Consider the following 20,248-nt stretch of genomic DNA (forward strand, 5'->3'; position numbering starts at 1 on the left):
ACTAGAAACAAAGAAGTTCTTGTCCTCAAAGTTTGATATGAAGGATCTCGGTGAAGCTTCGTTCGTCCTAGGAATAGAGATTCACCGAGATAGACAAAAGGGGGTTTTACGATTATCACAAAAGGCATACTTAGAAAAGGTTCTAAAGAAATACAATATGCAAAATTGTAAGTCATCACCTGCTCCTATAGTCAAGGGCGACAGATATGGGGAATTTCAATGTCCCAGAACCAATATGAGATCGATCAAATGAAAGTGGTTCCATATAGTTCAGCTGTCGAAAGTTTATAGTATGCTTAAGTGTGTACTCGCCCTGACTTAGCATTTGTTACCGGGTTGCTTGGCAGATATCAGAGCAATCCAGGAATAGAACACTAGAAATTAGTAAAAAAAGTTTTGCGTTACCTACAAGGTACGAAGGGTCTCATGCTAATGTACAGAAGATCTGATTTCCTGCACATAGAGGAGTATATAGATTCTGATTATGCGGGAGATGAAAGAAAGTCCACGTCAGGATACATATTTACTCTCGCAGGAGGAGCTATATCGTGGAAAAGCTCAAAGCAAACCGTCACTACATCGTCCACAATGTATGACGAGTTTGTAGCATGTTATGTGGTCACAGGACAGGTGAATTGGCTAAAGATATTCATGCCCGGGTTAAAAGTGGTAGACGACATACATAAGCCACTCAAGTTATACTGCGATAATAATCTAGCGATATGTTATGCTCACAACAGTAAGTCTAGTGGTGCTGCCAAACATATTGACATAAAATATTATGTTGTGAAAAACAAAGTCCGGGATCATATAATTAGTCTTGAGCATATAAGAACAGAAAAGATGCTCATGGATTCGCTTACAAAAGGCTTACCACTCAGTGTGTTCAGAGAACACGTAGCCGGCATGGGTTTAAGGGAAAGCCTATGATTCCTGGATAAGAAGGGCCTAGTTAAGAATATGTTTTAAAACAGAGAGGTGCATTGTAGCTGTTTAATCTAATGGTAAGATACCATGACGATGAGACACGCTATATGTACTGATCTATGATGGAATGGAAACAAGAGAAAGTAAGTAAGTTAAGTTTAAGTTATAAGTGAGATCAAGGGGGAGAATGTTAGTTGATCTCCACCAATTGACCCAACGGCCAATTGGGCCCTTGGATCCGTGCCCTAATCGGGGACGCTCAACCCTAATATGGTTGATGGGCCCCCGTCGCACAGTGCCATAAATAGGAGGTGGGGGCCGGGGCGCCAAGCACGAGTTCGCCTGAGTCGTCTAGCACCCCACCTATAGTCCTAAACCCTAACCGATCACAGAGGGGGCGCTGCCAGCGACGGAAAGCACCGCCACTGGCCAACGTTGCCACAGCACCGCCGCCCTTTGACACAGCACCGCCACCGGGTCTTCACCAAGCACCGCGATGGCGAGCCCGTCTTCCTCCAAGGTGGCCGATGGTTTGCACCCCCTTCATCTCTCTCTCTCTCTCTCACTCTATCTCTTATCATGTACTAGTAGATGTTCTAGGACTCACTGTTTATTCTAAAAGCAAGTAGACATGCTAGATCTATGGCTTAGTGATCCTGTTTTAGGTATATCACATGCTAGCTAGAGTATGTTAAATATTGGTATCTTTTTTATGCAAATTAATTTGATCAACTTAAGAAGGAGGATTGAGTGAAAATTGTTATAAAATTGTTTTTTTTCTAGGATGGAGGAGGTAGTACTAGTCATGGAATATATATAATGCAGTTTATTGATGAGGCAACGCAAGGTATATATAAAGATTAGTAATTAATAATACCGAGATCCAATCGCCTGTCTTGTCGTTGTTCCAATAAGGCGAGGCAAGGAGGATATATATTCAGATAACCAAAAGGTGCCTGCTTGCCCTTTTCTACATACACGACCGACCAAATTAATGTTAGTAGTATATTGACAGCACATTTATAAAAAGAGTATATTAGAAACAAGATGCTAAGATAAAATTGCTACTCCCTCCGTTTCTAAATAAATTAATTTCTAAAATCCGTGCAAGTCAAACTATTTTAAGTTTGACTAACTTTTTACAGGAAAGAATAACAACATCTATGACATAAAATGAGCATATTATGAAAATATATTCTATGATATATCTAATGATACTAATTTGATGTCATAAATCTTGACAAAATTTTCTAGAAACTTGTCAATGTTTAATAAGTAAACTTAACACAACTCTAGAAATCTATTTATTCAGGACGGAGGGAGTAACTAAATACAGATGTTCTTCCTGGCTTGCCTTACCGATGACGCTTATGAAAAAGAGATGCGCATTTACATTAATTGTTGTCTTTCCAAGAAAAAGATATGCGTTTACATTAATTGCGAATAAAGCAACCTTCTACGTCATTATATGTTTCATTGATTATCAAAATTGCTGTCATCTTCAAAGCTAAAAAAAGAAAGATGGAATGGAAATTGTAGAGTACTCCCTCTGTTTTTATTTATATGGCACATTAGCTTTGTCCTAAGTCAAACATTTGTATCTTTGACCATTAATTCTGAAAAGTTTATGTAAGTTAATGATATAAGATTTATATGTTTAGATTCACTATGAGAAATATTTCCCTAATCTATAATTCATATGTTGATAAATTATAAGGATTTTTTGAAATTAAGTCAAAGATAGTAATGCTTGACTTAGGACAAGACTAACGTGCCTGTAAGTTATTGTCCTCCCGATATGATATGAATGTAATTTTTGAATTTTGTTGTAACTAACCCAAGCCGTGATTTGTAGAATGCAAGTGCACATTGTCAAACAAATGCCAAGTGTGAAAGCCGGGTATGTGGACCCTCAAGATATAGCCCAAATAAATTTTAATTACCTTAAACGGTGGACACTTGATGTCAAAGAGCTAGCTGCTGCAAAGACTCTTCGGGAGAAAGAGCATATCCGTACGGCGAAACTAAGGGAAGAGTCCCTTAAGGTTACGGCATACATTGCCCTGGCTTTCAAAAATCTCCAACAACACTCTACTATATGGCTACCATACAACTTCGAGTAAGCTCAACTCTATACTTAAAGCTTTGTTCAATATATTTTATTCGATGTAAAAGAGCTTATCTAGTTCTATGATTAAATCCATGCAGCAACCACTGGATTTGTATAGCCGTCGATGTCGGGAGGAGCATAGCATGGGTCTTTGATTCATTAGATAAGGACACGGTGACATACAAAGACTTCATATCGATTCTCAAGACGTATACATATCGACAATCCTCATTAGCTCATATGTTTGTATACATACTTGTAACATTCACTTTTAGATACTAATAAGTTGTATTTGCTAAAATAATTCGAACAGGGCATTTAGATTTTATGTCACTAATTATCATAGAAGGCATGATCCAGCAAGGAAGGAAAAGCTAGCTATAAAAACACTATGTGCGGTAAGTGTAACTTACTTCTTCAGTACTCCATTACATGGCTGTCAAAAGCATTACCTAACATTTTCATATGTAAAACACACAGTGCCCCAAGCAGAAGCCTGGGAGTGTACATTGTGGATACTATATATGTTCTATAATGAGTAATACCGGTGCCTACAGGAGACACCCCTTAAGGGTAAGTTTGAACCTCTTCACCCGTAGTATAAAAACTTCGTAAATGGTATAAAATACTAAACCGAAACTTGTTCTCTTGTAGTGGAGAGAAGAGAAAGGAATGAAAAGAGACCCATACAAGGATGACCAACTCTTAGAGCTCGTCGGCGACCTTTGCAACTTCATATTGGACCAGATTGTACACGTCAGAGGCGCCTACCATGACCGAGAGTCTGAGTTAGGTACAAATCCTTAGTACCAACACCTTCGTGAGACTGAAAGACTAGCTCTAGGACGTTGATAACAATGTGTATAGAATTTATATATTTAATGATAGATTGTATATATTCTTGTGAATTGGACTTGTAATTGTAATTTATAGAATACTTTTGTGCTTGTAGTCGTGGTCGCGGGGCGTTCGGCAACGCGAACACTGTTCGGAACGTTGGTCACGGGGCGTTTAGCAACGCGAACGCGGTTCGGAACGTTGGTCGTGGGACGTTCGGCAACGCGATTTTGAATTGTAAATTTGAATTTTTTTGCGGGAAAACGTACTGTAGGGGCGGTTCTAGATTGAACCGCCCCTACAAATACCTATTTGTAGGGGCGGCTGGTACTACAACCGCCCCTACAAATTGATTTATAGGAGCGCCTGGTAATACGAGCCGTCCTACAAATCGATTTGTAGGGGCAGCCTGGGAACCGTCCTTACAAATGTATGATTTGTAGAGACTCTTGCGTAGGGACAGCTGGATAAACCGCTCCTACAAAGGGTTACCAGCCGCCCCTAAACATGCTTTTTGCAGTAGTGTTAAGAATAGGGATACTACAGACTAGCTAGTTCTTGGTTCCTTCCTAATTGCTCTCAGCATAAAATTTGTCTGCCACAAATATATAGCTTTACTCATTGTCACCATGAAATCGATGCATGTATATTTGTCCCTTTCATACATGACATTCAAGTCAACAAGTAAAGTTAACCAATCTAATAATAATAAAATGGGTGATCGATCACTTGCGTATGTACACATGCATGACTTCACAATGACTTGGGTCACTTCCTAAATAAAACTATTTTTTTTAAATAAAATTTTACTGAGATCGATGGATGGATAGATGACCCAGTGGCTTCTTCTCAACAAGTACTGAAAATGATTATTCGGAGGAAGCTGGGACTACACGCATGCTGTCACCTTCGTCATTACTCTCATCTCCTAGTATTTGTCTTGTTAACCTTGTGCCTGTCTCTCTCCGAAACATACATATATCACATCTTGTACACGTACTTGTTAGATAGTCTTTCTCTACCGTAGAAAAGTTTCTAATGGAGCATTTGGATACGATACAACATAGGCGAACACATGAATTACAATAGAAAGATAGACACATGAATGTTTCCTTCAAATTTCCCTATAGATTGAGCTATTCCATAAGAATTTTATATAGGATTTCAAGATGACCAATCCTTTGTCCCAATGGGTCACATAGAAAAATTTTCTATAGGTTCACAAACCTATAAAATTCCTTGATATATAAATCATATATGTTCCAAAGGGGGCCTACCTATGAAAGGAAAAAAAAAACAACAGAGAAAAATAAAATCTATATATATGGCATGTACTGTAACTCTATTCCTTTCTTTGCCCAATCACACACTCCAACTCCAAGGCTCAAGGTTGCAGGCACCGGCGGCAATGGATATGCGGGTTGTTCGTTTAGGTTGATTTGGCTTATAAGTCGTGGTTGAAAGTACTATTAATTGGTTTGGTGTGAGAGAAAAATATTATTTATTGTCCGATAAGTCATGACTTATAAATCAAATTGGGCCGACGATGATGTACGGACCATGGTGAAATGTCTGTGACTGTGAGAGATTGTACTGTGACCACTAGCTAGGCTTGTTAGTAGGCTAGGCTACTGTGCTATTTGCTTAGGTAGAGGTTGCCTAAAGATGCCTTGCCCCTGTCTGCCTCAAACTGTTTGCATTGCGATGAAACAGATGAAGCGTGTCGGTGGGGCCGGCCGGATTCGTCACCATGCATCCACCACTGCGGTTGTGACACGTACGCCGGCTTGCACGGCGCTAGTAACACGTGTGTCACGTCATCTTGTCTATGCCGATCGACCACCAATCACCATGGATAGATTGATAGACGCTTCACTAATCATCTTGCTGTCGAAGAGCAGGGAGCAATCGGGTTGAGGGATTATTATATATAATAATACGAGTACTAAGTTAAAATTTCATAACATGACCGACAATACCTATGAAAGTAGAACACATGAATTTTACACGAACTGTATAGTAATTTCACGAGAATCGGTTCATTTTACGCATGAACAAAAAAAATATCTCATCTCACGTTTTAAAAGGGGCCTATAAGTTTAACTCAAGAGTCAAGACAAACCCAACTACCTACAATATATAATTTAGTCAATATAAGTCCTCACTTAACCCAAGTCACCATAGAGCTTGTTGTGGTCGATGAGTAAAGGTTCAAATCACACCTACTAATCTGCAAGTGCAGAGTAGTAGACTCTCGTTTCATGATATAGGCTCACGGCTGACGTGGTACACCGCGCACTGGTATCATTGCCCTTGTCCACCGTGTGGGGCCCATCTGCTGCCACTCTCCCATCTCTAGGGATGAAAACGGATCGGATACGGACGAATATCACCGATATTACATTTGTTTTCATATTTCTGTCCAGATTTGGATTTGAATACGGATAGTGTCAACTATGTCGGATATGATATGATTGGATATCGACATCATAAATATACAATTTGAGTATTCAGATACAAATACGATATCAAATGTTGGATATCCAAACTCGAATACGAACAGATCTCAACCTCTCTAAACGGATTCGGTTAATATCCGTCCCCATCTCCCTCCTCTTGCTATATATATATATATACTCCCGGCTCCTCCTCGCCTCCAAAATAAAATCACCTGAGAAAATGAGCTTCAGGGAAGGCCGCCGCCGCCGCCTGGGGTCTTGACGAGGAGTCAAGCCGCGGCACGCTCCCCCGGAGACGACCAAGATTTCCTCTTTCTGGGGAGCACGAGCACCAACGCCATCACGTAAGTTTCCCTCCTCATGCTGTTCCCGCCCCAGAACTAGCACAGAGACATCTTCAACATTTTTGTTCCTGGAGCCGAGCAAATCCCCGTGTCTCCACCTGCCAATGGCTGCCGTTTCCGGCCGTTTCCTGGGCTCTTAGTAGTGATTCGGAGCAAAAGTTGTCTTCTTGGGACTAGTTCCTGCACATCCCTCTCCCGGCCGCTAGTACTTCTCCTAGTAGTAACATCTGTTAGTACCTGACGCTGTCGGGGTTTGATTGGAGCGAGGAATTTGCCAGAACATCTGCGATTTAGGTCCATCCTGTTGATCGTCACTTGCTAAAACGAGCACGAACCGCATGGAGGCGCTGATTGCTTGACAATCTAGGCATTGCTGCACTTTTCCAGGAAGCCCCCCCTCCCTGAGAGTTTGTTGGAACGTACTGTACTAGTTGTATGGAAGCGTACCTCCTCGTGGCAAGCGTGCTTGGCAATACCCAACCTCATCATTATAGTAGTGTGGAATGCGTGTGTTTTTTCTTCTTCTTGTCTGATCCACACAAGGAATAGAATCGATACCTTGATTGGTTCTTATGCCTTGCACATAGCACAGTGCCAAGGTATCAAATATCCAGCTTTTGTTCTTTTCGTTCATAGCGAAAGGGTGTGCCAAATGGAATATGTGGGTTGAGTAAGACAGCCACCTCTTTTATCTGTCGCTGTTCACTCATGGACCACGCATTGCATTTGGGTTATGGGTGGGATAGGGCGATATGAGCAAAGTTAGGTCCTGGATGATGATTGCCAGGAGAATCCATGATCCATTTAAGCTTCATGTGGTGAGGATTGATCAATGCTGGGATTATGTTTCGTGGTCTCTCTCTCTCTCTCTCTCTCTCTCTCTCTCTCTCTCTCTCTCTCTCTCTCTCTCTCTCTCTTCCTTCTGGAAATATGGAAAGTGGATATCGTGATTGGCGCCTACCAAAACATTTTGTACCATATTTGAAATGAGTGTTTTTTTTCCATTCGTGATATATTAGTGTAATGACTGAGTTTCTTTTCTTTGCACTGTCCAGTCAATTATGTTCATGTTATTCCTATATTTGCTTCTTGCTGTCTATATTTGTTCATCTCCTTCTTTCTTATTGTTTCCCTTTCAATTTACAAGAAAACGTCTTATATATTTATTCTCTTGCACATATTCATCCTAATAAGGTGGCTCCATGTTTTTCTCTTTTGATAGGGTTCACACACTCATTGATAATTTGCCAACTTCTGCATAAGTTCAAAGCAGCCTCTGAAACATTTGGGCCAAAATGAAGATATCTTTTCTCATGTTGATGGTTCTCTCCCTGTTTCTCTTCCCTAATGGGATCCACAAAAGCTTAGCTTCAAGGCCTTCAGTTGTGAGTATTGGGTCTATTCTTCGGTTGAACTCCACCACTGGAGGTGTTTCAGATGTTGCCATCCATGCAGCAGTGGATGATATCAACTCAGATCCAACAGTTCTAAATGGAACAACGTTACGAGTTGACACGAGAGATACAAATTGTGATGACGGTTTCCTTGGCATGGTTCAAGGTAGACCATCTTTAATACCGATTCCCTTTTTTATTTCACTGTTCAATACTCCGTGCTTCCATTCTAGACTTGTGATGATGATACAGTATACCTTTCTTCAGCTTTGCAGTTCATGGAGACTGATGTTATTGCAATCATTGGGCCACAATGCTCTCCTATTGCACATATCATTTCGTATGTCGCAAATGAGCTTCAAGTTCCTTTGATGTCCTTTGCATCAGATGCAACTCTATCATCAATCCAGTTCCCGTACTTCATGCGGACTATGCCCAGCGATCTCTATCAAATGGCAGCTGTGGCGGCAGTTATTGATTACTACCAATGGAAGATAGTGACTGCCATATACGTTGATGATGATTATGGTCGAAACGGCATTGCTGCTTTGGATGATGAACTTACCGCAAGGCGCTGCAAAATTTCATACAAGGCCGGGTTCCGTTCCAATGCTAAAAAAAGTGAGCTTCTAAATCTATTGGTTACTGTTAGTAATATGGAGTCTCGTGTTATTATCCTCCATACTGGTTCGGAACCCGGACTCAAGCTTTTGTCAATTGCTAATTCACTAAACATGATGGGCAACGGCTTTGTATGGATTGCAACTGATTGGCTTTCTGCTTATCTTGATGCGAATTCATCGGTCCCTGCTGAAACTATAAATGGCATGCAAGGTGTTCTGACTGTACGTCCACACACCCCAAAGTCAAAGATGAAGAGTAATCTGGTGTCCAGGTGGAGCAGCTTAAGCAAGAAATACAACCACAGTGATCTTCGCATCAGTGCTTATGGTTTTTATGTTTATGATAGTGTGTGGACTGTAGCTCGGGCCTTGGATGCCTTCTTTGATGATGGTGGGAGGATTTCCTTTACAAATGACTCAAGGTTGCGTGACGAAACTGGGGGAACCCTTCACCTTGAAGCCATGAGTATTTTTGACATGGGAATCAAACTACTGGATAAGATTAGAAATGTGAACTTCACTGGGGTGTCTGGCCAAGTGCAGTTCAATGCTCACTTTGAACTCATTCATCCTGCCTATGATATCATAAGCATTATTGGGAATGGCAAGCGGACCATTGGTTTTTGGTCAAACTATACAAGATTGCTATCGACTGTACTTCCAGAGGACCTATATTCGAAGCCTCCTAATACTTCTCTTGCCAATCAACAACTCTATGATGTCATTTGGCCTGGAGAGACTGCACAGAAGCCTCGAGGCTGGGCCTTTCCTTCCAATGCCAAGGAGTTGAAAATTGGCGTCCCTAACAGATTTAGCTTTAAAGAGTTTGTTAGTGAAGATAATGCTACTGGGTCAATGAAGGGCTATTGCATCGATGTCTTCACTCAAGCATTGTCATTGCTTCCTTATCCAGTTACATACAGGTTTATACCTTTCGGCAGTGGTACTAAAAATCCTCATTATGACGAACTTGTACAGATGGTAGCGGACAATGTAAGTATGGACATGCAATTTTTTTCCCTCCTCCACATTTCAGCATGTATAATAGTGATCAGAGTTACTTTATCCTGCAGGATTTTGATGCAGCAGTAGGGGATATTGCAATTACAATGAGCCGAACTAAAACTATTGATTTCACCCAGCCCTTTATTGAGTCAGGCCTGGTTATCTTGGCTCCAATCAAAAAGCATATGACAAGTTCTTGGGCATTCTTGCAGCCATTTACATTGGGGATGTGGTTTGTTACAGGGTTGTCTTTTCTTGTTGTGGGTGTGGTTATTTGGATTCTTGAGCATCGAATAAATGATGAATTTCGTGGCTCACCGCGGCAACAAATAATAACTATTGTTTGGTAAGGATCTGAGTGGCATCTTTTGCACTCACTATACATACATCTTGTTTTCAATTACAGATGTTAATTTTTCCATTTGTTCCCATGCAACATGTTCCACATTATTGGCAGCCTTAAACTTTGTTTTTCAACATTGACATTTTGTCCAAATGGAACATCTAGGAATGAACAAGGAATTTAAATCTTGTAATTTTAGATTGGTTGAAGAAAAGATGTCTGCACTCGTAATCTATTTCACGTGATAATATGGTATATTATCCTCTATTTTCTAGTTTTGCCTGTCAAAGTACTTCTGCACACGTATTATTAAATGCCTGTCTGATGGCTTGATTCTTTCCTCTGAAATTAATGCTTATGATGTGTCTTATTCTCTGCAGGTTCAGCTTTTCGACTCTATTTTTTGCACATAGTGAGTAAACTAGCCTTTCCTGTTATGTCCTTTAGTGTAACTGACCCTCTGTACTGATGTGGCACCTCTACCCTTAATTTTTTTATTACCAGGAGAAAACACTATGAGTACTTTAGGACGTGGTGTTCTGATCATATGGCTATTTGTTGTATTGATCATTCAATCAAGCTATACTGCAAGTCTTACTTCCATCCTAACCGTGCAACAACTTGATACTTCTATAAGAGGAATTGATGACCTGAAAGATAGTGATTATCCTATTGGTTTCCAAGTTGGTTCTTTTGCCGAAGAATACATGGTCAAGGAACTGAACATCTCACGGTCGAGGTTAAAAGCTCTTGGTTCTTCTGAAGAATACGCTGAAAACCTCAAGTTAGGCCCTAAGAAAGGAGGTGTTATGGCCATTGTTGATGAGCGCCCCTATGTTGAGCTGTTTTTGTCAACTTACTGCAAGATTGCTGTTGCTGGCTCAGATTTCACCAGTAGAAGATGGGGCTTTGTAAGTGCATTGAGCTTTAAGTTGTCTTGAAATATATTCTAGTCTAGTCTAGAAATATAAACAAAAACACATCTCATAATTCCTTCAAGATTATCAAACTAGAGTTACAGCATTAACTACAAGCGTTCCATCTACTGTTTACGTAGCTGATGGTACACTCTAAGATCAGTTTTTCTTAAGAAAAAGGGCACATTCTCTAAGATTAGTGTTTCAGAAGTCTAATATCCAGAGTGTAGCAACCTTGTTTCATTATTTCAAACATAGCTCTTACAGAACTCACTCTATCAGGCATTTCCAAGGGATTCCCCTCTGCAAGTAGACCTGTCCACCGCAATCCTAACACTGTCGGAGAATGGGGAACTGCAGCGGATCCATGACAAGTGGCTCAAGACAGGCGATTGCTCAACTGACAACAATGAGTTTGTGGACTCGAACCAGCTCCGACTTGAGAGCTTCATGGGCCTCTTCCTCATTTGTGGCGCAGCATGTGTCCTCGCCCTGCTCATTTACTTTGGCATCACGCTACGCCAGTACCTGAGACATGAACAGCCGGGATCAGCAATCTCCGTGGATGCAGGGTCATCGACATCGAAGTGCAGCCTCAGAAAATTCATTTCATTCGTCGATGACAGGCAGCCGCCACCAAAGAAAAAGCGGACCATGAGCCTCTCTAGAAGTTCAATGCCAACAACGCCAATGAGTAACCGTCCTGGTACTGATATTGATATAGAAAGCTAGTGCTCGTGTATACGTTTTTGACCTGGGATACATCATCTTTGGGCCAATCTATGTGTCCTTATATATAGGAAATTAGAGCCAAAGGCTGTGTAGCGGATTGCATTTGTCGGTTTTTAGCACCCCAACCGCCCAAGGATAAGTGGATAACAAGTCGTCCGAGTTTGGCAAAACTGTAAAATTGTATAGAGTCAACTCTTGTTCACGAATGATGATGGTGTTATGAATGGAATATATGTTTGTTTCATTTTATTTGTTCTTTCAGATTTGTTCAACAAATAAGTGTCGCGGAAATGCGTATGTTGCGTTGGATTTGCAGTCATACAAGAAGGGATCGAGTTTGGAACGATGATATACGTGATAGATTAGGGGTAGCACCAATTGAAGATAAGCTTGTCCAACACCGGTTGAGATGGTTTGGACATGTCCAACGGAGACCTCCAGAGGCACCAGTGCGTAGTGGAATCCTAGACCAGGATAGTAACGTGAAGAGAGGCAGAGGAATACCGAAGTTGACTTGGGTAGAGGCAATAAAAGGAGACTTGAAAGGATGGAATATACCCAAAGACTTAGCCTTAGATAGGAGTGCTTGGAAGACAGCTATTCATGTGCCTGAACCTTGATTGCTTCTGCTGGGTTTCAACTCTAGCCTACCCCAACTTGTTTGGGATTTAAAAGCTTTGTTGTTGTTGTTGTTGTTTCAGATTTCTCTCATCTTTCGATGTATCTTCTGGCCACCGTGAATTGATTTTACAAGTTTTTTTTTGTCGAACACATTGATTTCACAAGGGAAAGCAATTCTAGATGCATTATTGGTTAAAGTTGCTAAAGTTGAACCAAATATATAGATAAAAATATTAATGTCTATGACACCACATAAGTACGTATAAAAATATATCTCACGACAAATGTAACGATACTTGTTTGGTATCATAAAGTATTAATGCTTTTATATATAGTATATAAGTTGGTCAAACTTAAGATACTTAGTAGTGGTTAGCGATGTGCTAGAGTTGCATTCTTTTGTGTACAGACAGTACAATCCAAGTTGTTCATTTGTTCTTATTTCAAACGCAAGAGATTGATTGCAAAGGTTTCAATTTTTTTAAACACGCACACAAACACACTCTCCAAGTCACTAAACAACCACCAGACATTGGAATTTTGGGGCTACTCCAGCTGTCCAGCACACCCTGGAAAATGAAGAAATGAAAAGTGAAAATTGATGGCATAATGAAAATAATATAGAAAAAATGACGACAATAGTTGGTTTCAGAAAAAAAGGGGGAAATGGGATATTCCTGGTACCCTTTCCACCTGTGCTATGGATATGATGATGAAGCGGACGTTGTGGGCGCGCCATTTCGGACCCTCCACTCAACCCTCCCATGGCTTCCTCTGCTCTGCCTTCTAGAACCTTCTACCGCCGCGCGCTCCCCTCGTCTGCCCCGTCTCATCCTTCGAGGGAGACCTTCGCCCCCTGCTGCCTCCCCGGCGCCGTCTCGCGGCGGCGAGCGGCCGTGCAGCTCCTCTCCGCCGGATTCTTGACGTCCGTCGCGCCGCCACCGCCGTCGCTCGCCGCGAGGAGGGGACGCATTGTAGTGCCGCCGGAGGACTACGCCACTGCACGTACGTCGGTGTGCCTGCCTGCTTCCTGGCGCTGCTGGTTTCTGTATCTGCGCTCAGTTTCTTGCTAAAGTTGGCACTTTTATTTGCGACTGACTGAATTCAGCTAATTACAGCCTTTGCTGTTAAGATTAAGATCTTTTTAATGCAAATGCTGTTGGTCCTAACTTTTTTTTATGTCTGCAACACCATATATTCCTTCCTGAATATGCACTGTGTTGATTGATTGAAATTCCATTTTGAGTTTCTCCAAGTAATCTGATCTGATAACATTTGGGAGCAGCTGATGGTCTGAAGTACTATGATCTTGTTGAAGGGAAGGGGCCAATTGCTGAAAAGGGCTCAGCTGTGCAGGTAACTTAACACTTGTTCATGCTTCCAGTGCGCATCGCGCTTCCTTCTTAACTGAAATTAATGGCTATCTTCTCAACTCTTAAAGGTTCATTTCGACTGCATATACCGTGGCATCACTGCAGTGTCAAGCCGTGAATCAAAGCTCCTGGCAGGGAACCGGAGTATCGCCCAGGTGATGTGGCAAACTGCACCTGATTCTTGTGTGTTAGTTCTGATATCCCTGCTCTAGACCAATGAGAATTAAGATGTTTGGGTGTCTTCTAGTAGCCTTATGAGTTCACTGTTGGGTCGCTGCCTGGGAAAGAACGAAAGCGGGATTTTGCAGACAATGCCAATGGGCTATACTCAGCGCAAGCGGCACCAAAGCCTCCAGCCGCCATGTACACGATAACTGAGGGGATGAAAGTAGGGGGAAAGGTATGGACAAGAACAACTAGCACAAGTGAAGGCAAATAATTCAGCCTTTCTACCTCTAGTATATTACTAACTTCATCTCTGATATGTATATATATGCTATTGGTCATGCAGAGGAGAGTAATTGTTCCTCCAGAGCTGGGATATGGGAAAAGGGGAATGAGCGAGATACCGGTACATGTTTTGATTCATTAAAATTTCATTGGTCAAGCAGATTGATTAGCAGATTCATGTATTGAAGTTGTTTTGTCTGATTCCATGCTTCTTTGCAGCCTGATGCTCCTTTTGAACTGGATATAGAGCTACTGGAACTCATTTCTCCTGCCAAAAAATGACCTTTTCTATTTGCACCGGACAGGGAGCATTGAGGTACTTATGGAGTGTGCCAAATTTCAGAGGAATGGATTATATGATTTACTGACATTTGAGGCCCATGCTGATTAGATATGCAATTGTAATAACCTATGATTAGATGCATGCTGAGATGGTAGTTGCCAGGACAAGAATTTTTTGTTCAAGACGGAAATTTTTTTTGGACAATAAGCAGAACTAAAGTGTGTAAAATATTTCCCTCAAAGTAAAATACATGTAAAGTTTCTTGATTATATTGAAACAAAACTGGGCAATGAATATTCTCCGTAGTGTCACGTCATGGGGCCTGTTTGAATATATAGGAAAAACGCAACAAAAAAAAATGATCCGCCACTTGGTGAAGTGAGCTTGCTTGCTGATTCTCATCTATAGGTCCTCAGGGCCATTGATATCCTGGATAAAAGAATGAATACCCTGTTGTTAGAAACATCAATTGTGCTATCAGCTTGCTTTCTCATCAAGTTATGATAACCTTACATTGTCTAGGAGTTCTAACTAGTGTGAGCATGTAACAGTTCTAGATTGTTCTCTTTCCTTTTCAAAATTGTCCTTACATTCCTTTTCCTATCCAGAAGAGGAATGCTAAAATTTAATGACTTGTCTAGGAGTTCTAACTAGCGTGAGCACGTAACAGTTATAGTACTGTCCTCTTTCCTTTTCAAAATTATCCTGAAGATAACATAAATGTGACAAACATCGGAACAAAACTGAGGTAAGTGTTTGCTTTAAAACTACAAAATTCCTGAGACATCAACAGTAGTGCCTCTTGAGAAAAAAAATACCTTGTTCTCGATCACTGCTCCGTCTGGGATTTCTAGCTTGACGCCAGGTTTTGCTGTGATGGTCACTTTCCCCTAAAAGTTACAGAGAAGAAGTGTCATTACTCCATGGCTTTAGCACTGTAAGATACTATGTATCTTCATAAAGGCATCATAACAAACAACATGGGAAAAGGAGCTGCAAATTGTCCCATAAAGTTTCTCTGCAACTTTTTAGCATGATACATGTGATCTTCGAATAAATACATGAAACTTATCTGAACTAGGAAGGTGTTCTGCAACTTAGGAATATTATAGCTGTTCTCTAACTTAGGAAGATGTACCTTCAGTACAATGCCAGAACCAAACCAAACATCACCAGAAACCTTCAAGCTGTCAAGCTCAACAATGCTAGGGATAGACTTGAAGCGACCAAGGAAGCTCCCAACCTGCCAATTTGTTAAAAAAAACGATCATCCTATCTGCGTTTGGACCTCACGAGTTAATGTTTGAACCTCTTTTTTTCATGAATTAAATGCTAGAGTCTGACCTTCTTGAACTCAGGACCAAGTTCAATTGAGGGATTTGATGGATTTGTTCTTGCTGAATTACGTGTAACGAAACCATCAACCAAGGTATATAGATCAGACTACAAGGCAAAAAATAAAGGTTTTCATTTAGACAGCTAGAGAGCACATTACATACTCAATTTTATTCAGCATAGCATACAAACCTGTACTAGCTGCAAATCTGATGTTGCCTTAACTGGTAGGAACCGGGACCTTGGAACGTTGATACCAATGGCGTGGTCAAAGAACTGGTCCAATAAAATATTGTTTGTTATATTTATATATAGTCATATAATAGCATGGTAATGTACATAGTATTTTGGCAGTACCCTAATCGCTGCACCAGCTGCTGTTTCCAGCTGAAGAACTTTGACACCATCGACTTCCTGAAATTATATGTTATCCATTATAACTATATTTTTCTCTTGAAATTCATACTGGTTATTAAGTTCATGAAGTGGCCCAGATGGAAACAGGGTTTCCTAATGTTCACTCTTGCCTTAGGATTCGGAATGATCTCCATCTTGAGTGCATCAGCTTCAACAAGGCGTTTGATGGCCTTCAAGTTCACCCACCTGCCAAACCAGCAGTAGCATTAGATAACATGAGCAATTTTCTTTAGAAGAAATGAAATTTAAATATGATCCTTACAGATTGTTGGTGTTGAATATCTTGAATTTCTCAATTGATTTGAACTCATTCACCTATGTTCAGAAAGTTTTGGCAATGATCTCAGAAAAAACCGTACAATTACTTTCTGTGATACTTATTATCAATGCATATGCAGTGCTATCTTAGAACTTACATGTGCATCAGGCACTTGTGCAATCTCCAGAAGCTGCATACAGAGAGAAGGTTATTGTCATTTAAACAGTAATCAGGCATCAATGAAAAAAAAGGTAAAGGCATGAAAACGGCTTTATAAACACTTTCCAATAATAATACATGAAACTACATTGCAGACTGGAAAGCATAGAAAGAAAAATTCATTGCTCCAGTAGCACAAGGAAGTAGAAAAGATAACCTGAACCCTTCCTTCGTATGAGATCAGTGTGCCACCTTTTACATCAGCCAAAGTTTTCGGGGTGACCTGAAAAGAGTTTGTAGAGATTCCGTATCGGCCAACTGTCCAACTCCAAGTAATCTTGCTTCATCAGATAACTACATACCTCCATGCAATATTCATTCTGCTTGTGGATCAAATGGTTCAGTATCTCTATTCAACGGTTAAGTACATTGCAAAGTAGCATGCTCTTTATTAATCAGAAAACTTGCAAAAGTAAATGGTAATGCTAGTGTACATAAGGATACTCATGTCAACAATAGCGCCCAAGTTATCCGAGTTTGCAATGAACACATACTCTTTTCCCTGCAACAGGGTCAACAAAGAAAAGAATATTATTATGTTAATAATGCATGAAAAACTCTGGATCAACAACAATGGGAGCTAAGGGTATATCCAGATCAATGCAGACCTGTGAGAGTAGTAAATCGAGCTTTCCACTGTTCATCAGTGATGGGAAGATATCACCATGGCCAGGAGGGTACCTGAAATTTTATATAAGGCAAAGATGTTCAGAGTTGGTACTAGATTCATGCCATGTATGTTCTGGTTGAGCTACATATAGCGTTGGCTTACCAGCCATCCTTGTCAGTCTTTCCCTTGGACGGCCATGGCAAGAACTCGTCAGCTACCACACGAGGATACTGGCTCTGTAATGATACAGATTGTTTTATTGTCAGCTTAGCATATTTTCGGAGTCGAATTGGTAAACTAAGATTAGAAAAAAAATTGCCTAGCGTACCTGGTTGAATGTGTGGATGTCAATGCTTGAATTTGCGTATTTCTCAACAATCTGTAGGACAAGCATAACCATTAGCTTTCGATCTCCAATATGAAGAAGAGGAAGAACTTGTGATGAAGAGAGAATTTACTTTCAAGGTGTCCTCATGGGTGTTGAAGGAGTTCATCAGAAGCAGCGGCACATTGCTGCCGTACTTCTTGTTGAGTGACTGTAAGAGAAATGATGACATGCCACCAAGTGTCACCATACATACAAGATAGAAAGAAGATCAAGTGCTGAAGTTTGCAGGAACAGCGCTGCATTAGTCAGTCGTGATGATGTTTTAAGTTAACCCACCTCGATCTGGATGACAATCAGGTCGAGGAAAGTGAATCCGTTGCGCACTTCGATGACCGATCTGCATGCAATTAACGTTAGTTTCAGACAGCATTGTTGAGAGAGCTCTGTGAACATGATGCTCATATTCAGATACGATACTAGCAGCGACATATATATGGAAGCAAAATGCTAGAGCTTGATTCAGGCATTGAATTGAAACTAAACCAAAAGCAGACTTTACAGCCTACTGCATTCCTGAACTTGATCCGATAGATCTGGGCACGGCTTACTTGGGTCCGGTGCATCCCATGGTCGTCCCCAGGCCGCCGTTGAGCTTGAGCACGGCGAGCTTGTCGAGCAGTTTCTTGGTTGCCTCAATGTCTGCATTTATTTATTACAGTATATTACTTAGGCAAATCAGCCTTGGCATTCACATTCCCGTGCATCAGATTCAGGATTACGCAGCAGAAGAGTAGGCGTACCTTCAGGCGGGGATTCCAGGGTGTCGTACGGCACCACCACCTCGTCGGTGGGCGTGTGGATCTTGGCCCACTCGATGATCTCCTCGTTGCCGCTTCAAGTTCGCCGGCACGATGAGACACTGTCAGATCGATCGACATTTCTGGTCCGAGCAATTCTTCATCATGAGCTGATGGCACTTACCTGAGGTAGCGGCCGACGAGGCTGAGGAAGCCAGACTTCTCATTATCGCTGCAGACACCAAGAACCCAACCAACCAATCAGTGTCACCAAGAAGAAAAAGCATCGGGAATAGATGGGCATGGTAGAGAGTATAGAGAAGAAAGAATTGCGATCTCTCCCATGGGGCAACGAGTACGTGATCTGAGAGTGGAAGGGTGCAGGAGACCTGATCTGCGTGAGGCCGGCGGTGGCTTCGCGCAGCTTGGCAAGCTTCTCGTCCGCCATTACTGCAACTGCAAGATGCGCGCCTGACGCCGGGAGATGGATCTGAGAGAGAGGAGGGAGACGGGGAGATCGGAGGAAGGAGGTGTCGGTTATTATAAGGCAGAGCGATGGCGGGATGATGAACCACCCAAAAAAAGGGGCCGTCGCAAGAGACAGCCCGTTACCGGCGGAGGAAGCGCTATTTTTATTGTATTATTTTTTTCTCCTTTTATTTAATCCATTCATTGTTTTTTTCTCCTTTTATTTTTTTATTTTTTTCTCCTTCAGATAGCGAGCTGGAATTTTTCTTGGTTTAGTTTTCACCCACGAGGCCACGAATTTGATCTGGGATGCTAGCTTGTTCGATATATTTATCAGCGTTAGATCTAGAAGAGATGGCATTCACCCAGACATGTGAGCGACAGCGACTATCAGAATAATCAGGTTCAGAACTCATGTGTTTGTTCAATATATATGCTTCCTAGCAACAATATCAACAACAACAACAACAAAGCCTTTAAGTCCCAAACAAGTTGGGGTAGGCTAGAGTTGAAACCCAACAGAAGCAATCAAGGTTCAGGCACGTGAATAGCTGTCTTCCAAGCACTCCTATCTAAGGCTAAGTCTTTGGGTATATTCCATCCTTTCAAGTCTCCTTTTATTGCCTCTACCCAAGTCAACTTCGGTCTTCCTCTGCCTCTCTTCACGTTACTATCCTGACTTAGGATTCCACTACGCACCGGTGCATCTGGAGGTCTCCGTTGCACATGTCCAAACCATCTCAACCGGTGTTGGACAAGCTTTTCTTCAATTGGTGCTACCCCTAATCTCTCACGTATATCATCGTTCCGAACTCGATCCCTTCTTGTATGACCGCAAATCCAACGCAACATACGCATTTCCGCGACACTTAGCTGTTGAATATGTCGTCTTTTCGTAGGCCAACATTCTGCACCATACAACATAGCAGGTCTAATCGCCGTCCTATAAAACTTGCCTTTTAGCTTCTGTGGTACCCTTTTATCACATAGGACACCAGACGCTTGCCGCCACTTCATCCACCCTGCTTTGATTCTATGGCTAACATCTTCATCAATATCCCCGTCCCTCTGTAGCATTGATCCTAAATATCGAAAGGTATCCTTCCTAGGCACTACTTGACCTTCCAAACTAACATCTTCCTCCTCCCGAGTAGTAGTGCCGAAGTCACATCTCATATACTCAGTTTTAGTTCTACTAAGTCTAAAACCTTTGGACTCCAAGGTCTCCCGCCATAACTCCAGTTTCTGATTCACTCCTGTCCGGCTTTCATCAACTAGCACTACATCGTCCGCGAAAAGCATACACCAAGGGATGTCCCCTTGTATGTCCCTTGTGACCTCATCCATCACTAAAGCAAACAAATAAGGGCTCAAAGCTGACCCTTGATGTAGTCCTA

The 20,248-nt window shown here is 41.5% G+C and overlaps 3 protein-coding genes across 4 annotated transcripts; 2 read left to right on the plus strand and 1 right to left on the minus strand.

Moving 5' to 3' along the window:
* The first annotated feature begins 6,547 nt into the window (after positions 1–6,547).
* On the plus strand, positions 6,548–11,940 carry LOC136475475 (glutamate receptor 3.1-like). The gene is made up of 7 exons (XM_066472950.1): positions 6,548–6,677; positions 7,900–8,237; positions 8,339–9,687; positions 9,768–10,045; positions 10,423–10,454; positions 10,547–10,953; positions 11,242–11,940. The coding sequence occupies exons 2-7, from the start codon at positions 7,973–7,975 to the stop codon at positions 11,689–11,691; spliced, it is 2,781 nt and encodes a 926-aa protein (XP_066329047.1). The 5' UTR covers positions 6,548–6,677; positions 7,900–7,972; the 3' UTR covers positions 11,692–11,940.
* An 852-nt stretch (positions 11,941–12,792) lies between these two features.
* LOC136475477 (peptidyl-prolyl cis-trans isomerase FKBP18, chloroplastic-like) lies at positions 12,793–16,421 on the plus strand. Of its 2 annotated transcripts, XM_066472953.1 has the most exons (7): positions 12,793–13,317; positions 13,598–13,668; positions 13,754–13,840; positions 13,936–14,085; positions 14,197–14,256; positions 14,355–14,451; positions 16,286–16,421. In XM_066472953.1, exons 1-6 carry the CDS (start codon positions 13,077–13,079, stop codon positions 14,415–14,417), a joined length of 672 nt encoding a protein of 223 aa, XP_066329050.1. In that variant the 5' UTR covers positions 12,793–13,076; the 3' UTR covers positions 14,418–14,451; positions 16,286–16,421. The 2 variants fall into 2 exon arrangements, with proteins under 2 accessions (XP_066329050.1, XP_066329049.1); XM_066472952.1 differs by lacking the exon at positions 16,286–16,421 and having other exon boundaries at positions 12,797–13,317; positions 14,355–14,493.
* LOC136475476 (UTP--glucose-1-phosphate uridylyltransferase-like) lies at positions 14,709–18,915 on the minus strand. Its single transcript, XM_066472951.1, has 21 exons — positions 18,773–18,915; positions 18,568–18,615; positions 18,387–18,478; positions 18,195–18,285; positions 17,923–17,983; positions 17,717–17,794; positions 17,587–17,637; positions 17,421–17,494; positions 17,257–17,329; positions 17,093–17,150; positions 16,951–16,997; positions 16,806–16,871; positions 16,587–16,619; positions 16,433–16,485; positions 16,281–16,356; positions 16,111–16,167; positions 15,946–16,029; positions 15,763–15,861; positions 15,557–15,661; positions 15,237–15,308; positions 14,709–14,847 (listed from the first exon to the last, which is right to left on the minus strand). The coding sequence occupies exons 1-21, from the start codon at positions 18,829–18,831 to the stop codon at positions 14,821–14,823; spliced, it is 1,404 nt and encodes a 467-aa protein (XP_066329048.1). The 5' UTR covers positions 18,832–18,915; the 3' UTR covers positions 14,709–14,820.
* Positions 18,916–20,248: the final 1,333 nt, after the last annotated feature.

The sequence above is a fragment of the Miscanthus floridulus genome, chromosome 8 (genome assembly GCF_019320115.1).
Source record: "Miscanthus floridulus cultivar M001 chromosome 8, ASM1932011v1, whole genome shotgun sequence".
In the NCBI taxonomy this organism is placed as follows: domain Eukaryota; kingdom Viridiplantae; phylum Streptophyta; class Magnoliopsida; order Poales; family Poaceae; genus Miscanthus; species Miscanthus floridulus.